At 39.7% G+C, this 21,126-nt stretch overlaps 1 protein-coding gene across 1 annotated transcript; it reads right to left on the reverse strand.

Annotated features, from left to right (window-relative positions):
• Positions 1–2,073: 2,073 nt before the first annotated feature.
• Positions 2,074–20,842, reverse strand: LOC104245121 (uncharacterized). The gene is made up of 6 exons (XM_009800689.2): positions 20,339–20,842; positions 14,313–14,421; positions 14,103–14,233; positions 13,910–13,984; positions 13,637–13,783; positions 2,074–2,357 (listed from the first exon to the last, which is right to left on the reverse strand). The coding sequence occupies exons 1-6, from the start codon at positions 20,609–20,611 to the stop codon at positions 2,241–2,243; spliced, it is 852 nt and encodes a 283-aa protein (XP_009798991.1). The 5' UTR covers positions 20,612–20,842; the 3' UTR covers positions 2,074–2,240.
• Positions 20,843–21,126: the final 284 nt, after the last annotated feature.

A 21,126-nucleotide genomic window follows, 5' to 3' on the forward strand; every position in this document is an offset into this window, starting at 1 on the left:
CAAAAATTTCAGCATATTTGTCGGATTAGAATGTTAGAATTCAACGTCAAACAGATTTAGAATGCAAATTCAGCATATCAGTGAAGTTCGTCAAACAACTTCAATCAATCAATCAGAAAACATATAATTCAAAAACTATTTTGAACTTTGAAGATGAATTTGAATGCTTACAATGTATTTTATAATTTTGAATTTGGAATTTGAATCTGGTTCAAATCTGCTTTGCGAGAGGCGATCTTAGGAGAGACGGAGCGATGGAGGAGATACGAAGGGATCTGGAATTTGAATCTGGGTATGCTTGATGCATCTTTTATATGTTTTGGAAGGGGTATAATGGTTATATTATTACGGATTTTTTGTTAGTTGGTTACAACATCAATAGTTTTTAAAAATAGGGTACATGTTAAAAGGTGGCATAAATATAGGGTACGGCTGCAAATCGCCCCTTAAATAATGCTAACAAAAGCCCAAACCAAAATCAAATCAATATTAACGCTAACAAAAAACATTCAATTCAATACTACGAACAACAATGTATTGAATATCTATTTTTTGTTTTGCAATAATTTAGATAAAAATGCATAACCTATTTTTATTTTTTCTTTAGCGTTTAGTCATGTAATTAATTAATACCTCCTTATTAGTCTACTTATTTTAGCATGACTTAATACGTTTAGATTATGTTTATTTTTATTATGACTTTTTAATTAGCAATATTTATATTACATAATTTTATTATCTTTATTGTTGAATATTTTAGGATAATGCCATAACACAATTTTCTTGAAAAATACCTTATATAGTTGTATCTTACTAGGATTAAAGAATTTTTTTGAGCACAAGTTAATTGTTTTGTTCTACGAAGATTTTACCGGAAAAAAACCCGAACAAACCCGAATAACCCGAAAACCCGAGAAAAACCGAGATTGAAAAAACCTGAGTTTTTTTTGTTTGGTTTGGTTTGATCTTTAGATTTAATAACCCGACACAATTAGTTTGGTTTGGTAATTGCAAAACCCGAACTAATCCGACCTATGTATACCCCTAGGTAGCAGCATTAGCTTGTTACGTCCATTACTACGTGGTTCATCTGAATATCAAATGTTCCAAGAATTCTGGATTTTGCTTGGAAAATGTCAATACTGTAATTTTCAACATTTTGCGCCTAATTTTGGCGCATGTCTCTCACACAGACTTTTCGTAGATAAACTTCGCAACAAGAATTGGTCAAATTTTACAACGACCTAGCCCCTTCATACATGCACCAAAGGGGAAAAAAAATAAAAGAGCATGTCAAGGACATTCCCAAAATTGGTAAGAGGACTACCCACGAACCTTCAAAGGGGACCCAGAATTTGAAGGTCGGGGTATATTTATTCAACTAAAATCTGCTTTGTATATAGAGTGCATATTATTAACATATTACTATTTTCTAAAGACATATATATGTATACATGAAATTTTTGCCGAACTTTACAGGTGCCAGTGACCCCAGAGGCGGATCCAGGATGTTTGAAGGATGGGTTCACTATTACTTTTTTTAAAAAAAATTAAACCAAAAAGTTGGTAAGGGATTTGATCCCCTGACCTTAGGCTATTGGAAATAAGAGATCAAAACCAGTGCACCTCTTAGTCTCTTTTGACCATGGGTTCCATCAAGTATATATATCTATTTTTTCCAAATTATGTACATCATATCCATATTTTAACCCGAGGACCACGGGTTCACGTGAACCATGTTTCACATGGTAGATCCGCCTATGAGTGACCCCTCTACTTATTGCATAGGTCCGCCTCTGCGAAGCCTCATGCAAAATTTTGGCTAGAGAACACGAAAGTCAAAACATTAGTTACTCATACCTATTACCTAAATTCGGAAGAAAGTATGTATATTTAGCTTAAAGTCAAAGTTGACAACGTGAGATCTAAGTCTGCCAGCAAATAATAGTTGTCCAGTGACGTGAATGTCTATATGATTTTCAGATGCTTCCCTTTTCCAAAAATATATGCTTCGTTCCTGGCGGCTTTTCCTATTTATACTAGTTTGCTGAAAAGATAAGCAATCTAAAAGTAGAAGAAAATTGATTTGAATATATAAAGCAATAGACTATTACAATCATAGGATTTCTCTAAACTTGATCTTATGCACAAAAAGAATGGTGTCTTCAAGTTGAAACAGTTGGTGTTTTCCCCTGGCTGATGGCTAAGGCCTCTGACAAGAAAGCTTATGCTATGAATAATCAAGAATCAGGCTTGTCTTCTGACCTCTTGTACTCAGGCTTCAGCTCATAAGTGCCTTGATGCGCGCCCTTATTATTGTAGATGCAGAGAAGTTTGAGCATGTCTTTCATAAATTGCTGCAACAACACAACTAAGGTTAAATAGAAGAAAAAACATGAAAGACTAAATTCTGCTAATCATTCTCATGCAACAATAATCCAGGCACGATAACTAGTACAACAAATATTCAAGCCCATTCTTGCAATATTGATATAGGTAGGAAGGGAGATGTTACACAAATGTGCAACTATTCTAACTTGCAGGTTTTGGAGTATCTCTATTCTTTGTGTGTGTGTGTGTGGAGGGGGGAGGGAGTACAAAAGGAGAGCAAACTTAAGTTATGCACATGGCCCGGTCAGAAATTAAGAATATGCAACTATTCAGCAACGCAGATGGGTCAGAAGTTATGAGCATGTGTCTAGCGCCGGACATGTGCAGGGAGAATGACTTCCCTTGGCATGCCAGGGAAGTTATTTTCCAGCTTTTTAAGGAAAAGTAATCTTAGGCCAACCGAAAATGGGAAAACTGGTAAACATTTTTCAAAATATATTTTCCTCCGTACCAAACACTTGTTACATCTGGAAACAATCTGAAAACATTTATCGGGTGACAATGTACTCTATTAAGCTTTTGCCTTAGACAAGTTAGTGCCAATAGCTGAACTTTAATACTAGCTGAGCAACAAATATATAATATATCAATCAACTACTCCTCAATCGCAACTCAGTTGTGTCGGCTATATGGATCCTCAATATCCATTCCCCACTATTTAGGTCATTTTCATTCCAATACTTAAAACTTGACTTTTAAGACAAATTTAAGAGTTATCTAAATATCACATCTATCCTTGTACGGATAACTATCTCTATGACGAAACAAGATAATCTCTAATAATTCGCTAATTGCTCCATTCCTTGAGGATGCCCAAACAATATTTTAATTTATATGTCGTTTGGAAAATGCATGAATCATCTCATGCGTAATGTCCGCATAACCCAAAAAGCTAACTAATCTATTCTTACTCCTAGGCACTTATTAAATCCTTATTGTAGGGCCCCACACCATGCTTTAAACCTTGTAAAAGAGAAAGTAACCTGCTTGATAAAAATTAACTAATAATAGTGCAGACAATCAGCAACTAGCAAGAAAGGCTATTTTAAAATTTGAAGGACTAAACCATAAACGGGATGGAGATCTGGAATGAGAGACAAAAATGTCCTGCATCCAACAGAATCAGACAGAGTACTAGGAGATTGATAGGGCCTTGATAGCAACATCAACAACATACCCAATGTATTCTCACAAATGAGGTGTGGGGAGGGTAGTGTGTACACAACTTTATCCCTACCTGGAGAAGGTAGAGAGGCTGCTTCAGATAGACCCTCAGCTCAAGGATAGGGCCACTATAGCAAAGAAATATAGTCCGCTACACTACCAAGTTTTCGGCTGGAGCAACAGAAAATAATTGAATTTGGTGTTGTATGATGATATATTAATCCATATGACAATATCAGCGTATGATGATATATTAATCCAAATGACAATATCAAGTACACCTAAAGTAACTTGAATTTGAGTATTTGACAAGGTTCAACAAAACCATGAGATGCATATATGGATTCCGGTCACAGCAAGAAAGATAATAACCTATTAAAGAGGAGCTATGATAGCTGTTTGATGGTCTATTTCAATACAGCAGAATAACAGGATACTTCAGTATCAATTTCTCTTAAAACAACATATATGGATTAGAGTTGTGTTCTCGTCTTTCACAAGTAAGATGGTAATAGGCCTCTTACAGGATTTCCCACCAGATCTTCAGTGAGATTCGAAGATCCAGTTAATAAACATATTTTATTTAGTTTTAGGACATCTCTAACCCTCTGCTCTATTTACCACTGGTAAAAAAAAAATCCTTCTCATGAAAATAAATAAAATAAATAATTAACAAAAATAGTCAAGCAACATAGTCAGTGAGGATTCATATAGCCAACTAACTTGTTTGGGACTGAGGCGTAATAGTAGGCCGTTGTTGTTGTTGTTAGAATAGTTATGTAAATACTAAATAGTAGCAAATAACCCTAATCCTATATGTATTAGGAGTAGGACATGTTATGTATATATATAGGGCTCATTGTATCATGATTAACATATGAGAATAATACAACAACAACAACGACCCAGTAAAGTCCCACTAAGTGAGGTCTGGGGAGGGTAGTGTGTACGCAGACCTTACCCCTACCCCGATAGGGCAGAGAGGTTGTTTCCGATAGACCCTCGGCTCAAGAAGATGAAAATAAAACAAGAAAACAAGAAAAGACAATTCATCAGTAACGTCAACATAACCATAGAAATAATGACAGCATCCTAAAAACCATAAAATAGATGACATGCAATAACCATAACCCACAACTAAGGTCTAGAGCTATGGAAAACAGTAAGGTTAGTGTGAACTCTACATTAACCACAAGCCTGTCTAGGACCAACCTACTCAAACTCGCTTCACCCCCGGAATGGAGGAGGAGAAGCTCGACTACCACCCTAATGCTCGACCTCCAAACCTTCCTATCAAGGGCCATGTCCTCGAAAATTTGCAATCGTGCCAGGTCCTGCTTGATCACCTCTCCCCAATACTTCTTAGGCCGTCCTCTACCTCTTCTCGAACCCACTAAAGCCAGCAGCTCACACCTCCTCACCGGAGCATCCAGGCTTCTCCTCCACACGTGCCCGAACCATCTGAGCCTCGCTTCCCGCATCTTGTCTTCCACAGAGGCCACACCCACCTTCTCCCGAATATCGTCATTCCTAATCTTATCTATCCTAGTGTGCCCGCATATCCACCTCAACATCCTCATCTCAGCTACCTTCATCTTCTGGATATGAGAGTTCTTAACTGGCCAGCACTCTACCCCATACAACATGGCCGGTCTAACCACCGCCCTATAAAACTTACCTTTGAGTATCGGTAGCACTTTCTTGTCACATAAGACTCCAGATGCTAGCCTTCATTTCGTCCACCCCACTCCTATACGGTGAGTGACGTCCTCGTCAATCTCTCCATCCCCTTGACTAATCGACCCAAGGTACTTGAAACTACCTCTCTTGGGGATGACCTGTGATCCAAGCCTCACATCCATGCTTACTTCCCTCGACTCGGCGCTGAACTTGCACTCCAGGTACTCCGTCTTAGTCCTGCTCAATTTATAACGCTTAGACTCGAGAGCCTGTCTCCAAACCTCCAACCTCTCATTAACATCGTCCCGCATCTCATCAATTAGTACTATGTCATCAGCAAATAATATACACCATGGCACTTCCCCTTGAATATGGTGTGTTAGTGCATCCATTACTAAGGCAAATAAGAACGGGCTAAGCGCTAATCCTTGGTGCAACCCCATAACAACCGGGAAATACTCCGAGTCGCCTCCCACAGTCCTTACCCCTAGTCTTAGCTCCATCATACATGTCCTTGATCCCTTTAACATAAGCTACCGGCACACCTTTTACCTCCAGACACCTCCATAGCACCTCCCTATGGACCTTGTCATACGCTTTCTCCAAGTCAATAAACACCATGTGCAGATCTTTCTTCCTATCCCTGTATTGTTCCACCAACCTCCTAATAAGATGGATAGCTTCCATGGTCGAGCGACCCGGCATGAACCCGAACTGGTTGTCAGATATAGACATTATCTTCCTCACCCTCGCCTCCACCACCCTCTCCCAAACTTTCATGGTATGACTTAGTAACTTGATACCCCTATAGTTGTTACAACACTGAATATCACCTTTGTTCTTGTACAATGGAACCACTGTACTCCACCTCCACTCATCTGGCATCCTCTTCGTCCTGAAAATAACATTAAATAGCCCAGTCAATCACTCCAAGCCTGCTCTACCCACATACTTCCAGAACTCAACCAGAATTTCATCTGGCCCTGGTCGCTCTGCCCCGACTCATCTTACGCATAGCCCCCACGACCTCCTCCAACTTAATACGCCTACAATACCCAAAGTCTTGGAGACTCTCTGAATGCCCCAGATCCCCTAGCACTATATCACGGTCCCCTTCCTCATTTAGAAGACCCTGAAAGTACATCTGCCATCTTTGTTTAATCTGGGACTCCCCCATCAAGACTCTACCGTCCTCGTCTTTGATGCACCTCACTTGATCCAGATCCCGAGCCTTCCTCTCCCTCGCTTTAGCCAATCGAAACAATTTCTTATCCCGCCTTTTTCCCCCAATTCCTCATACAGTCAGCCAAATGATGCATTCTTAGCCTCCTTTCTTGCTACCTTGTACCTCTCTCTATTCGCTCTCCTCTCTTCCTCGCATGTGCTCCCTACCAACTTCATATACGCTTCCTTCTTCGCCTCCACTTTGCCTTGGACTATGTCATTCCACCACCAGTCGCCTGCCTGCCAGAGTGACCCTTCGAAATCCCTAGCACCTCTCTTGCCGCCTCCCTAACACAGTTCGCCGTCGTAGCCCACATAGCGCTGGCGTCCTCACTACTCCTCCATGCTCCCATAGCCGATAACCTCCCCTCCAACTCCTGGGCTTTATCCTTAGTTAAGGCTCCCCACTTAATCCTCGATTGACCACGAACATACCTCTTCTTCCTCCTTATCGTAATATCGACGTCCATTACCAAGAGCCTATGCTGGGTCGCGAGGGTCTCACCCGGGATATCCTTGCAATCCCTGCACAACCCTCTATCACACCTTCTGAGGATGAGGTAATCAATTTGAGTTTTCACAATCGAACTTCGGAAAGTTACTAGATGCTCCTCCCTCTTCAGAAAAATCGAGTTCGCAATCACTAGCTCGAAAGCCTTAGCGAAATCCAACAGCGAGGAACCTCCTCCGTTCCTATCCCCAAAGTCGAAGCCACCATGCACCTCGCCATAGTCACCAGCAACCGACCCAATGTGGCCATTGAAATCCCCTCCTATAAATAACCTCTCAGCGGGTGGAATACTACGCACAACCTCGTCCAAACTCTCCCAGAAACGCCTTTTAACCTCCTCATCCAAGCCCGCTTGCGGCGCATAGGCACTAACGACATTGAGGGTGCACTCACCAATCACCAACTTAATAAACATTAGTCTGTCATGCACCCGCCTAACCTCAACCACCGACTCTCTAAGGTCCCTATCCACCAAGATACCCACTCCATTCTTACCCCTCACGACTCCAGAGTACCACAGCTTATACCCATCCACATTCCTCGCCTTCGACCCTACCCACCTTGTTTCCTGGACACAAGTTATATTTACTCTTCTTTTCTGTAGAATCTTCGCCATCTCAATAGACTTACCCGTCAGCGTGCCTATATTCCATGACCCGATCCTCGAAAGGAGAGGGTGTTCGCCGGCCAAAGATTTGGACAGACTAGGGTTTGTGCTTTGGGAACTAAAGTTTGGACACAAGAAGGGCTGGGGACCCGAACCGCAGGGAAAGAGAGGAGGGCTTAGGGGAATAAGAGAGAAGAAAGGAGAGAGGAGGAGAAAGACCAGTCGCCGGCCGGAAAATTCCGGTGATGACTGACGCAGGGAAGATGCAAAAACAGAAAACGGGGGAAAGAGAGAGAAGGGATGGGGAAGAGGGAAGGGAAGGGGGAAGGGAGAGAGAGGGGGAGAGAGGGTAGCTTACTTGTGATTTCCGGCGCCGGCGGTCACGCCGGAGGATTTATAGTAGACGGAAAAGACAGAAAAGAGGGGGACCAGCGGGGAGAGAGAAAGGGGGTTAGAGAGAGAGAGTAAATGTCCATGCTGAACATTTTGATTAACATATGAGAATAATATCAATAATATTTTCTCCCGTACTTTCTCACATGGTATCAGAGCAATTATGAGAGATTTATCGTTGTGCATAAATTCCAGCGATTCCGGGAAGAGAAATCAGTCACCGGAAGCCTTTTTATGGCGACTTTTTCAAGGTTGTTTGCGTCTGCGTAGTCTCTGTCAATGTTGTGCAAAATCCAACACTACCACAAGAGTCGCCACTGTTCGGCGACCAAACCCCAGAAAAATCTCCGGCAACAGCAGCCCCATGCGCCACCAGAAGCTCACGCGTCGGCGCATGCACAGTGTTTTGGAAAGCGTTAAGCACAAAAAAGCGACGAGGCCTCGCTTCACAGAAGCGCGAAGCGCTTTTTTGCTGTGAAGCGCAATTTAACACATAAATAAAAAAAAGGCATAGATAAATGGCATAAAGAGCACTTTTAATAATAGAAAATAGAGCATAACAAAAGAAAAAGAAGTCGTATCATGATAACAGAAGAAACTTTTAATAACAGAAGAAAAAGAAATCGTTTAGGGCAAAAAATGAGCGCTTAAAAAGTGAAAAAAATTGAAAGAAGAACAGAAGAGAAGAAGAATAACAGAAGAAGACAGAAAACAAAGCATGAAGAAGAAGAACAGAAGAACTGAAGAAGAAGACTAGAAGAAGAAGAAGAACAGAAGAAGAAGAAGAAACTTACCGAGATCTGGAGATGAAGTCGTCGCTGGAGTTTGCTGGGCTGGAGAAGAAGACTTTCGTATGTTTTGGTAACAGATGCCTTCTGCTCGTATGTTTATTTGCCCAAAATTTTAAAAAAAGACCTAGCTGATGCCTTCTGCTCGCTTAAGCGAGCTTTTTCTCGCTTTTTCTAACTCGTCGCTTCTCGCTAAAGCGAGAAAAGCGCTCGCTTTTCTAATGTGAGTCGCTTTTTACCAGAAAAGCGCTACCACTGAGCCTCGCCTCGCTTCATCGCTTAAATCGAAAAGCGAGCGCTTTTAATAACACTGCGCATGTAGCATCCTCCGACCATTTTTTGAAAAAATTTCTTTAGAACAGTTGGGTCATGTACCAATTCCGACCCCACCCATACTGTTTTCGTTTGATTCCGACCTCTTTGAGTTTTTCCGGCGACTATACTGATTTTTTCTGGCAGCTACAGTAATTTCCCGGCAAAAACAGTGTTTCCTTTATCTGTTTCAGCGAGTTTTCAGTTGATTCTTTCTGTTATTTGGTGATAATTTTATAGACCTCACTTCAATCCAACTATGTCTTTGGGAGTCGATGCCTTCGGGTCTAAAAACCCGGGTTCTGGAAATTCCGGTGTTATGATTACCTCAAAACCTTTAATGGGAAGTTCAAACTACTTAGTTTGGGCTTCGTCTGTCGAGTTGTGGTGTAAAGGTCAAGGTGTTCAAGATCATCTAATCACGAAGTCTAGTGAAGGAGATGAAAAGGCCAAAGCACTTTGGGAGAAGATCGATGCTCAATTATGCAGTATTCTGTGGCGATCTATTGATTCCAAGTTGATGCCTTTGTTTCGTCCATTCCAGACATGTTATTTGGTTTGGGAAAAGGCTCGCACTTTATACACTAATGACATATCTCGTTCCTATGATGTGATATCGCAGATGACAAATTTAAAGAAACATGAATTAGATATGTCTACTTACTTGGGACAAGTACAGGCAGTCATGGAGGAATTTAAGAAGTTGATGTCAGTTTCTGCTAGTGTTGCAAAGCAGCAAGAGCAGCGACAAAATGTTTCTAGTTCTTACTCTTGCTGGGCTTCCTAATGATCTTGACTCAGTACGCGATCAGATTTTGGCTAGTTCGACTGTCCCCACAGTTGATGAATTATTCTCTCGATTACTTCGCCTTGCTGCAGCACCAAGTCATCCAGTGATCTCATCACAGACACTTGACTCATCTATTCTCGCATCCCAGACAGTGGACAATCGGGCATCTCATACTATGGAGAATAGACGAGGAGGAGGTCATTTTGGAAGATCTAGACCCAAGTGCTCTTATTGTCATAAACTTGGACATACTCGTGACATGTGCTATTCTTTACATGGTCGCCCACCCAAAAATGCTTATGTTGCTCAGACCGAAACTACAGGTAACCAGGGATTTTCTTTATCTGAAGGGAGTATAATGAGTTCCTTCAATATCGAGCAAGTAAGCAGACATCTCCACAAGTAGCCTCTGTTGCTCAGACTGATACTTCTGTTGCTGGTAATTCTTTTGCTTGTGTTTCCTAGTCTAGTACTCTTGGACAACGGGTTGTGGACTCAGCCGCTTCTGATCATATCTCTAGTAATAAATCACTTTTGTCAAATATTGCGTATTCACAGTCTCTTCCCACTGTTACTTTAGCCAATGGGTCTCAAACTCAAGCAAAAGGAGTTGGACAAGCGAATCCCTTACCCTCTGTCACTCTAGATTCTGTTCTTTATGTCCCTGGTTGTCCTTTTAATCTTGCATCTGTTAGTCGTTTGACTCATGCCCTCCATTGTGGTATATATTTTATTGACGATTCTTTTATTATGCAGGACCGCAGTACGGGACATACAATTGGAACAGGACTTGAATCAGAAGGCCTTTACTACCTTAACTCACTCACTTCCTCCAAGGCATGTCTAGTTACAGATCCTCCAGACCTAACTTCAGAAGATGGTGCCTAGTTTATCTACATTAGAGTGTGAGTCATGTCAGCTTGGGAAACATACCCGACCCTCTTTTCCTCGTAGTATTGAGAGTCATGCAGAGTCTGTTTATTCTTTAGTTCATTCTGATATATGGCTTAGAATATTTATCCTCTCAATTTCAGCAGTTTATGACTTCTCAAGGAATTATTCATCAGACCTCTTGTCCTTGTACCCCTCAGCAAAATGGGGTTGCAGAGAGAAAGAATAGGCACATTATTGAGACCGCTCGCACACTTCTTATTGAATCTCATGTTCCGTTGCGTTTTTGGGGCGATGCAGTTCTCACAGCTTGTTATTTGGTTAATCGGATGTCTTCATCTCCAATCCAGAATCAGATTCCGTATACAGTATTATTTCCCCAGTCACCCTTATACTCTGTTCCTCCTCGTGTTTTTGGGAGCACTTGTTTCGTTCATAACTTAGCCCCTGGGAAAGATAAGTTAGCTCCTCGTGCTCTCAAGTGTGTCTTCCTTGGTTACTCTCGTGTTCAGAAGGGATATCGTTGTTGCTTACCTGATCTTCGTAGGTACTTTATGTCCTCTGACGTCACATTTTTTGAGTCTAAACCTTTCTTTACCTCTTCTGACCATTCTGACCACCTTGATATATCTGAGGTCTTACCTATACCGACCTTTAAGGAGTCTACTATAGCTCTTCCTTCACCTTCCGCCACAGAAGTCTTACCCATTCCAACCTTTGGGAAGTCTAGTGTGGCTCCTCCTAGACTCCCCGCCACAGGAACACCACTCGACATATCATCGTCGTCCGCACCCAACATCAGGCCTAGTTGATTCACGTCCTGCACCTGACCTTGCTCCTACTGCGGACTTGTCTCTTCCTAATACATCGATTGCACTTCGGAAAGGTATACGAACTACCCTTAATCCTAATCCCCATTATGTCGATTTAAGTTATCATCGTTCGTCATCACCCTATTATGTTTTTCTATCTTCTTTGTCCTCTGTTTCCATCCCTAAGTCTACAGGTGAAGCATTGTCTCATCCAGGATGGCGGCAGGCTATGATTGACGAGATGTCTGCTTTACATACGAGTGGTACTTGGGAGCTCGTCCCCCTTCCTTCAGGTAAATCTACTGTTGGTTGTCGTTGGGTGTATGCAGTCAAGGTTGGTCCGGATGGTAAGGTTGATCGTCTTAAGACTCGTTTTGTTGCCAAGGGATATACTCAGATATTTGGGCTCGATTACAGTGATACCTTCTCTCCCGTGGCTAAGATAGCATCAGTCCGCCTTTTTCTATCCATGGCTGTTGTTCGCCATTGGCCCCTCTATCAGCTGGACATTAAGAATGCTTTTTACACGGTGACCTTGAGGATGAAGTTTATATGGAGCAACCACCTGGGTTTGTTGCTCAGGGGGAGTTTCGTGGCCTTGTATGTCGCTTGCGCCGGTCACTTTATGGTCTAAAGCAGTCTCTTCGAACCTGGTTTGGTAAGTTCAGCACAGTTATCCAGGAATTTGGCATGACTCGGAGTGAAGCTGATCACTCTGTATTCTATCGGCATTCTGCTTCGAGTCTCTGTATTTATCTGGTGGTCTATGTTGACGACATTGTTATTACCGGCAATGACCAGAAAGGTATTACTAAATTGAAGCAACATCTCTTTCAACACTTTCAGACTAAGGATCTGGGCAAACTAAAGTATTTTCTGGGTATTGAGGTCGCTCAGTCTAGCTCAGGTATTGTAATCTCACAACGGAAGTATGCCTTAGACATTCTTGAGGAGACAGGAATGACAGGTTGTAGACCTGTTGACACTCCGATGGATCCGAATTCTAAACTTCTGTCAGGACAGGGGGAGCCTCTTAGCGATCGTACAAGATATAGGCGGTTGGTTGGTAAATTAAATTACCTTACAGTGACAAGACCTGACATTTCCTTTCCTGTGAGTGTTGTGAGTCAGTTTATGGATTCTCCGTGTGATAGTCATTGGGATGCAGTTGTTCGCATTCTTCGGTATATAAAATCAGCTTCAGGCAAAGGTTTATTGTTTGAGGATCGAGGCCATGAGCAGATCGTTGGAGACGTTCTACTTCTGGATATTGTGTCTTAGTAGGAGGAAATTTGGTATCTTGGAAAAGCAAGAAACAGAATGTGGTTGCTTGGTCTAGTGCAGAAGCAGAATATCGAGCAATGGCTATAGCGACATGTGAGCTAATTTGGATCAAACAGTTGCTCGAGGAGTTGAAATTTGGTGAGATTAGTCAGATGGGACTTGTGTGTGATAATCAAGTTGCTCTTCATTGCGTCAAATCCAGTGTTCCATGAGAGAACTAAACACATTGAGATTGACTGTCACTTTGTCAGAGAAAAGATACTCTCGGGAGATATTGCTACAAAGTTTGTGAAGTCGAATGATCAGCTTGCAGATATTTTCACCAAGTCCTTCACTGGTCCTCGTATTAACTACATATGTAACAAACTCGGTACATATGATTTATATGCACCAGCTTGAGGGGGAGTGTTAGAATAGTTATGTAAATACTAAATAGTAGTAAATAACCCCAATCCTATATGTATTAGGAGTAGGACATGTTATGTATATATATAGGGCTCATTGTATCATGTTTAACATATGAGAATAATATCAATAATATTTTCTCCTTTGCTTTCTCACCGTTGTAACAAAAATAGCCAAGCAAGCATAAAATCTAAATTAAGGTTAATCAGAAAAACACATAGAAAATGATGCTCAACAGCTTTTTAGTACTTTGATAAGCAAGCAACTGTGCAAGACAAGATCCAGCACTTCCATCTAGACCATCTAAGTACTCAAATGACAGACGACATACTTTAAAAGAGGGGCAAAGTAACAATTGGGAAATTGAGCTCTAAGCAGACATACCTCAGGCTGATCCGTCTCATGGACCAGCTGTTTCAGTGTCCAATTTGGTTGCCTCTCAAAGAGTTTAAACATGATTTCTTCCATTTCATCACGGTCCCTCCTTGTTCTTTTCATTTCTAATCCCTTACTTGGTACCTTCTTCTTATCCTGTTAATTAAAGGTGGTTATTTTAACTCTGTGACCTAAATTTGATCACATTCATATGTTCTACCTATGTAGCCACAACATTAGATGCTGAACACAAAAGATTAAACATTAGAAGCTGAAAATTACTGCAGATCCAGAAGCCTTAGTAGCAAAAAATCCAGGCATAGGCCTCATATGTTTGGCATTATCGTCGTCAATAACCTGCGAATCAGAAAAAAGCAGGTTCAAAAGCAACTAAAAATAAGAAATCAATATATCCAACATCAAAGTGGCTATACAAATAAGCCAACATCCAACCAGGAAAAAGGTGTAACTGTACCTGAATCTGTCTACTTTTAGTCATGTACTTATTGGTCCTTTCACGGCATAATTTTCCATAGTTCTCACTGTTTTCATGATGAGGCTTCATATCAAATTTTTGGTATATCTTTCCTTCCACAGAAAGCCTTCCTACAAAATAGAATTTTCATTCAGCATGATGTGAAATAATCTCACAGATACAGCTGTCAAACCATTAAGAGGTCCTCACCTTGAGCTGACTCAGAAAATATAGACATCGGAACAAAATCTGTGGACATGTCCATGGAGTAGAGAGTGGGCATGTTTCCAGATGAAGTGCCAGCCAATTCCATGGTAAACTGGTCATCATGCAAATAATGTATGAAAATTGGAAGGAAAAAGATATTGATAGCAAAGAGGACTGGCATGCAAATAAATTACTGCAACTCTCTCCTCGACCTGAAAAGATTGACAGATGAAATGAAAAACGACGGATGTTACATCAAAAGCATTTTTCGCAAGATAAATAACAGAGCAGAGAATTTGTTGACTATTTTGTAAAACAGATGGAAAGTCGGTTGCATCCTAAAGCACATTAACCCCCACTCCTTGAAAGAAGAAGAGGAACTATTACTCTGTTATAAGGATATGGAAAAATGAATATACAATTGACAATATAGAAAACCATAAAGCTCATCATTCGTTCTTCTTTTTTCAAAAAAAATAAAAAAAATGAGTAGAAGGTTTTTTCCATTTAAAAGTTCCTGAACATGGTTCTTATCTTCTTACTGCATTAGGAAGTGATGGATGATCCTCATTTTCTATCCTATCTGAACTAGTTCACAAAAGATTTGAAGATCTAATTTTGACAGTACAAGTATGACAGTACTGTCAAACAATGCAAAATACTTCTAAAGATGATTAATTGTGGGATGGGCACGTCCCTTGCATGTCCAACATGTGCCGTGTTTTACAAAGGAGTCTTTCAGAAGCATCTGGCTTCATAAGCATAGCATACAATCAGACATTTTTTTAATGAAGTAAGAAGATTTCATTAAATAAATATCAGATACACCTATCTCTCCAATTCAATTCATCAACTATTGCCATGTCTTTCTTCTTTAAGTACCTAGGTAATGCTCTTGATATACTAACACAGATAAGCTGTAAAAAAATAGGAGCAGAGAACCCACCAGGAATAGGAAAGGGGAAGAAAATGAGAGAAACGAATCAGCAAAAGGCTATGTTTACTGAATTCTATATAAACTATCCAAGACGTTGGGGTAACTTTACTGTAATGCTAGTACATCTTAAAAACACAAAATTGTTGCCTTCCTTTAGGTAAATATTAGACAAATTAATGTCATTGCATTATAAGGCATAAGGAGAATACTGAAAAGGAACTATAAAAGATGCACAAGGCTCTACATAACAAAAGAAAAAAACCAGACATCCACACAATGAGGGCCTTTTTTTCCTTTCTCCAACAATATACAGAAGAAAAGGTAATCTTCCAATTAACATTTTCTAAACTATTAAAAGACTGAGTTTCACTATTGGGAAAAAAACACATGAGCTTCTTTTTCTTCAGATTTAACATCAGGATAGAAGCCGTTAGACCTCAAAGAGATACAAAATGAAGGACCAAAAAAGAAGAAATTGAAGCCACATTACAGTGAAACATTTAGATAATCTGCATCCTTTGCTTCCATAAAGTTTGCACTTTGCACACATGCCGTCAAACATGTACACTCCTCAAAACGTCAGTTGTGATGATTGCACTTTGGGCTTCATCCCAAGCGAAAGGCACATTGTAAAACTTATGTTTGACTCCATGAAGCTAAGGGGAATGGTAAAGGAGAGAGAGACACTCAATGGTTTACTTCCTTCAAGTGAATTACCGCAATTTTATTCCAATTGTTGGGTAGGGTTGGAAGGAAAGGAATAGAAAGATACTTCTCATCCTGATCAGCTTCAGAGGGGGATGAAAAGAAAACGAAAGTGTAGTCCCTCCACTTTAATTCCACTCTCTACGAATTCCATACCAAGAGAAAAACCCAGACCTCCTTTTTACTCCCCCTACTCCTACCCAGTTCTTCCTACCCAAACAAAACGTGGCAGTTCATACTTAAGAGCTCCAAATAGCTCTCCAACAGACTGACTTGCTGGGACAGTTAATGTAAAGATAGCAGGATATGAAGATGTCAAAATAATTCCATCTTGTAGTTGTTGTTATGTCTAAAACGAGTGGTGTTATCATGTGTTGCACATTACGAGTATAACTGAGCAAACAATTGAATGCAAAATCAATTATTTCCTGGGTATATACATATCATATTAAGTTTTGAGATGCAAGATAATTTTACTATGGCCTTATATCTAAATGTTCTCGATCATGTGCAGTCCACTTTCCAGCTCAATTACTGCACTTACTTGTACCAAATGCATTTAAAAGCTATTGGACAGAGTGCCACATGAACCACGCGAGAAAACATATACTAGGACAAGTATACGTGAACTCCTCTGTGCAACTTTTCTATCCATGTAAACTTTATCCGGTGGAAGTTCCAGAAATCTGCCATATAAGTTGAATTACTTGAGCTCAATCATATGAAGAAACATTACTATAGCAGCAAGTTTAAGAAACACACTATCACAGCCACAAGCACTGCCCTTCAAATGGATTGTGCATGGTATACTATGCCAGAGGAGCACTTTATTATTTAACCCAAAGAGATGTGTCAATGTAGAATGTTTTACAAATTGTACTTTGGATAGCTATACTGGAAAAAAAGAGAAAAAGATAAAAAGAAAATTCCCAAATTACTTGTTTCAGCAATATCGTCTTGTTTGAATATTATCAGAGAGTGTGTTATAGAAGTTATAGATTACCAAGTAAAAGAACATAAAAGATAACAGTCTTATCCATACTTTTGTAGTGAATAGAAAGAACTCTTTGCAATTGCCTCTCATATATCCAGTTACAATTGTCGACATTGCTTAACCATAGACCATAAAGTAACACTGTTCAAGGAACAGCAATGTATGTTTTTCCATTTAGAGCACACTTTCAGGTCCTTCTCAGCTTACTTAAAACTTATTTTAGTGGCATCTAGCCTAAGTAGCTAATAGGCCCTCAATTAGTTTCTACTGATGGATTTGCCACAAACAAAAGTAAACTTACAAGTTCTTGCTTCAATCCACAGCCACTGCCCCCCAACCCTGAGGGAAATGCTGCTGTGAATTCTCTCTTTCCTCTTCACCTTTTTATAGCTTTTCAATTATCATGCATATTAGTTGAGCATTTCACTAAAAAATGCTTCATCATTATATACATTTCAATAAATATATTTCAAGTTTTATCTTCAACATGTGCTTAAAGGAGACACAAGAGGCTGGAATTTCCTTGATATTTAGTCTTTTCTTTTAAGGAAAAACAGAATTCCTTGCAACTTGTTACCTTTTCGAAAACTAATGGGCAAAATTATTTGAAAAAAAAAAATGAATGGGCAAGATTAGTGGTTTCTGGAGCAGGTTAGGTTTACTGTGTAATTATTTGTTATTTGCTCCACTCACCATCTATTTAAGGAAAATGGAAGCTGTTTATATCCATTTTATCCAATGAATAGGAAATAAGAATCAGGAAGTCACATAGCAATAAAATGGAATAGACATGATGTGCTCTTACACCCCAACGCCAGAAAAAGAAAAAAAAAAAGGGCTCTTCTAAACAAGAAATCAGTTGATGATACATCAAGTTCATCTCAAAACTTGCTGAGACATCATATTTTGTTATACAGGCTCCAACTCAGTAATGACACTAAGTTCCAGCATATATACGCATAAGTAAAATGACCACGGCTAAAGAGAGATCAAGTATAAAACTGCGACCAATTTAAACCGTAAAACATAGCTTCTTAATATCACTCGTAAGTTAGATTCCACTTCAACATTGTCTACCAGATGTTTAGCTACCAAAGTTAAAAGAAACAAGAAGGTTAAACATTTATGGCCTTTTACTACTAATCAAACAATTCATCACCCTTTATCAATAATCAAACAATTATATACCCATGGGACAACATGACAAACTGCTAAAGTTCCTCAAAGAGATCAAGTATAAAGTTGTGACCAAATTTAAACTAGAAAACATAGCTTCTCAATATTACTCCTAAGTTATATACCACTTTCATATTGTATACTTGATTTTTAGCTACTAATGTTAAAGAAACAAGAAGATTTAAACATTTCATGGCCCTTTATTAAAGGTCGAACAATTTATCATCCTTTATCAATAACCAAACAATTTGTTACCTCGCTATAGTCACATTACTGGCCTCTAAGGATCGTAAACTTCCTTCTTTGAATTTATATGATATATGACTCCATTTTATGCTTTTAGGAATTAAAATTAATTAACAAGTTCAGTTTGATATTTACTGTCAAACTAGTTAAATTATTCAAAAAAAAAAATTAATATGTTCCTCCATGGTAATTAACATCCTAAACACCTCGTACAGATGAATGCAAAAACATAATTATCTAAGTCTTTGTGAAATTTCAATTCAAATCAAAAGCTCGAACCTTGACAAGCAATGCACGTGCTCCCTCGTAGTTAGGCTGTTATTTTGAGCCACTAGTTATATCTACCATTGACTTCCTTAAAACCAATGGAGAGTAAATTTTCTCTCGCTTAATTATTCTTTCCGTTTTTCTGATTATGCAATAATCTGGTCCATTACAAGAATTCTATTAAAGAAAAAATTAAATATATGTTCTTCAGAAGCACCCATTCCTTCCATGTTCCTAGTATATCAGAGTCAGTTGATTATGGGAGAGTAATCCGAATCAATGGTAGAAAACACCCGCTATCGGGAACTCTAGGGAGAAAATTTGATGGCAATACAAGGTTGATGGATGAACTCTGAAGGGTGACTGACGAGAGACATGCTTTATCTCTAGGAGATGAGAGAAGTACTGATTCCCCGGTTCACATAGATAAGCCCAATGATGGATGGGCAGCCTTCTAATGTTAGTGATAACACTTCCACCAGGAGTCATAGCATTGTGGTCCCACCCTTTGATGGCATTTGGTTAAATAAGTGGCTCTATAATATGGAGTAGTCTTTTTTTTTTAAATGATGGTGGTGCAAGCTAGCTTGCGCGCACCTCAACTATTGCACTGGGTACTTGTTGCCTCCTACCGCATAGGTACTAGGTATCTATGTCCACCACCAAGGCTTAGGCAATCATAGTAAGTAGTTATTCCAGGTTAATTGATACGTACTTATGACGGGTCAAGTATAAGTATCTGCCTATCTGGTGTGGGTTTTATGCTAATTTTTAGTCTATTTGAAGAATGCCCACAGAGTATCTACACCCATCGCAAACCAAACCCCTCCCCTGGGACCAGAAAAAATGTGAGACAAGCAAACTAAGCATAATTCTAAAAGCTTCATACATCTAAAACTAAGACATTCGATCAAAGAATCGTAGAAAAACAATATAAACCCGACAAGCCGCAGTTAACTGCTCATCAAAACACCCCAAAAAAAAAAACTCATATAACACCCTTTGAAGTGTGGCCCTTCCCTAAGCGGGATGCTTCGTGCACCGGGACCGCCCTTTTATACAAACCACCAACACTGATAAAGAGTCCGCAGTAGAAAAGTTAACAACAAATTACAACAACAACAAACCCAGCTTAATCCCATACTTGTGGTCTGGAGAGGGTAGTGTGTACGCAACCTTATCCCTGCCCTCGGCGGATCCGATAGACCCTCGGCTTAAGGAACAGTAAAACCAAATCAACAAGCAATAACAGCAGTAATATAATAAGGTAATGGAAGCCAGTGGCGGATCCAAGATTTATAGGTCGTGGGTGCTTCACTAATTTTAGTGTAAATTTACAGTGGTCAAACATGATCATAGTGGATGCTCATGGTCAATTATTCAAATTTTTTAAGTATTATCTATGAATAGATAACACAATTTGGCCAAAGTCAATGGGTGCTTCAGCACCCATACTTGAAAACGCAAGTCCGCCACTGATGGAAGCAAGTGACATAACAAGTACTAAAGAGCCAGGAATAAAAGAATACTATTGTAAACCTAGAAAAAACTCACAACTATATGTCAACCTACCACCTTAATACTCGACATCCACACTTTCCTATTGTGGGTTATGCCCTAAATATAGTTTCTACAAAAGAAGCAAAACAGAGGAGACTAAAAATATAAACTTCAATATTAATTTGCACGTGAGTAAGTAGGTACCTGAGTAGCATCATTGGAGAGGAGAGGGTCAACGGCGACGACGACTTTAGCGACTGGCGCAGGAGAAACAAAGGAAGAGAGGCCGTCATTGTCAAAATTAAGAGGAGGAGTTGAAGAAGAATGTAGATGTTGTTGGAAGAATGTGGAGACAAGGGTAGGGCATTTCATCAGCCACACATTTCTGTCCGGTTTATTCATCTCCAAATGGCTGTCCATCGTTACGCCATGCACGGCTGCACTCTTGAGGTTGCTTCCGCTCATTTTCTCCGCCATTTGCTATTACGGTATACGGCAGTTGGGGTTTCGGCAATCGCAGATTTTGTGATTATTTAAATGAATCCTCTGTAAGGAACCATGCAAGATTATTCGAAATTAAAAAAAAAAAAAAAAAATTATGCCTATATATGGGAAAATAACGCGAAGGAAAAAAAAAAAAAGGAAAAGATTCTGGCCGTAAAAACATTGATTACTGGAAAGAAAGACAGCAATTGTGATGCTTATATCAAGAAGAAGAAGAAGTAAAAAATATTGTGATATAATATCAAATTTCCTCTTTTCTTTCTTATAATTTTTAAGTGGGATTTTTCAAGAAGTTACATTAATTAAAATACGGAAAAGGCCTTAAAGTACCCCTATCGTATGGTAAATGGTTTATAAAAGCCCTCCGACCATCTATCCGTCTGAAAATATATAGGACGTTAATTCTATTATCAAATTTACCCTCCCGACTAATGGAACTCCATGTGTGCCTCTCATTAAATGATGTGGCGTTCTTTCATTTGTCCACG

This window comes from Nicotiana sylvestris, chromosome 5, assembly GCF_000393655.2.
Source record: "Nicotiana sylvestris chromosome 5, ASM39365v2, whole genome shotgun sequence".
Taxonomy (NCBI): domain Eukaryota; kingdom Viridiplantae; phylum Streptophyta; class Magnoliopsida; order Solanales; family Solanaceae; genus Nicotiana; species Nicotiana sylvestris.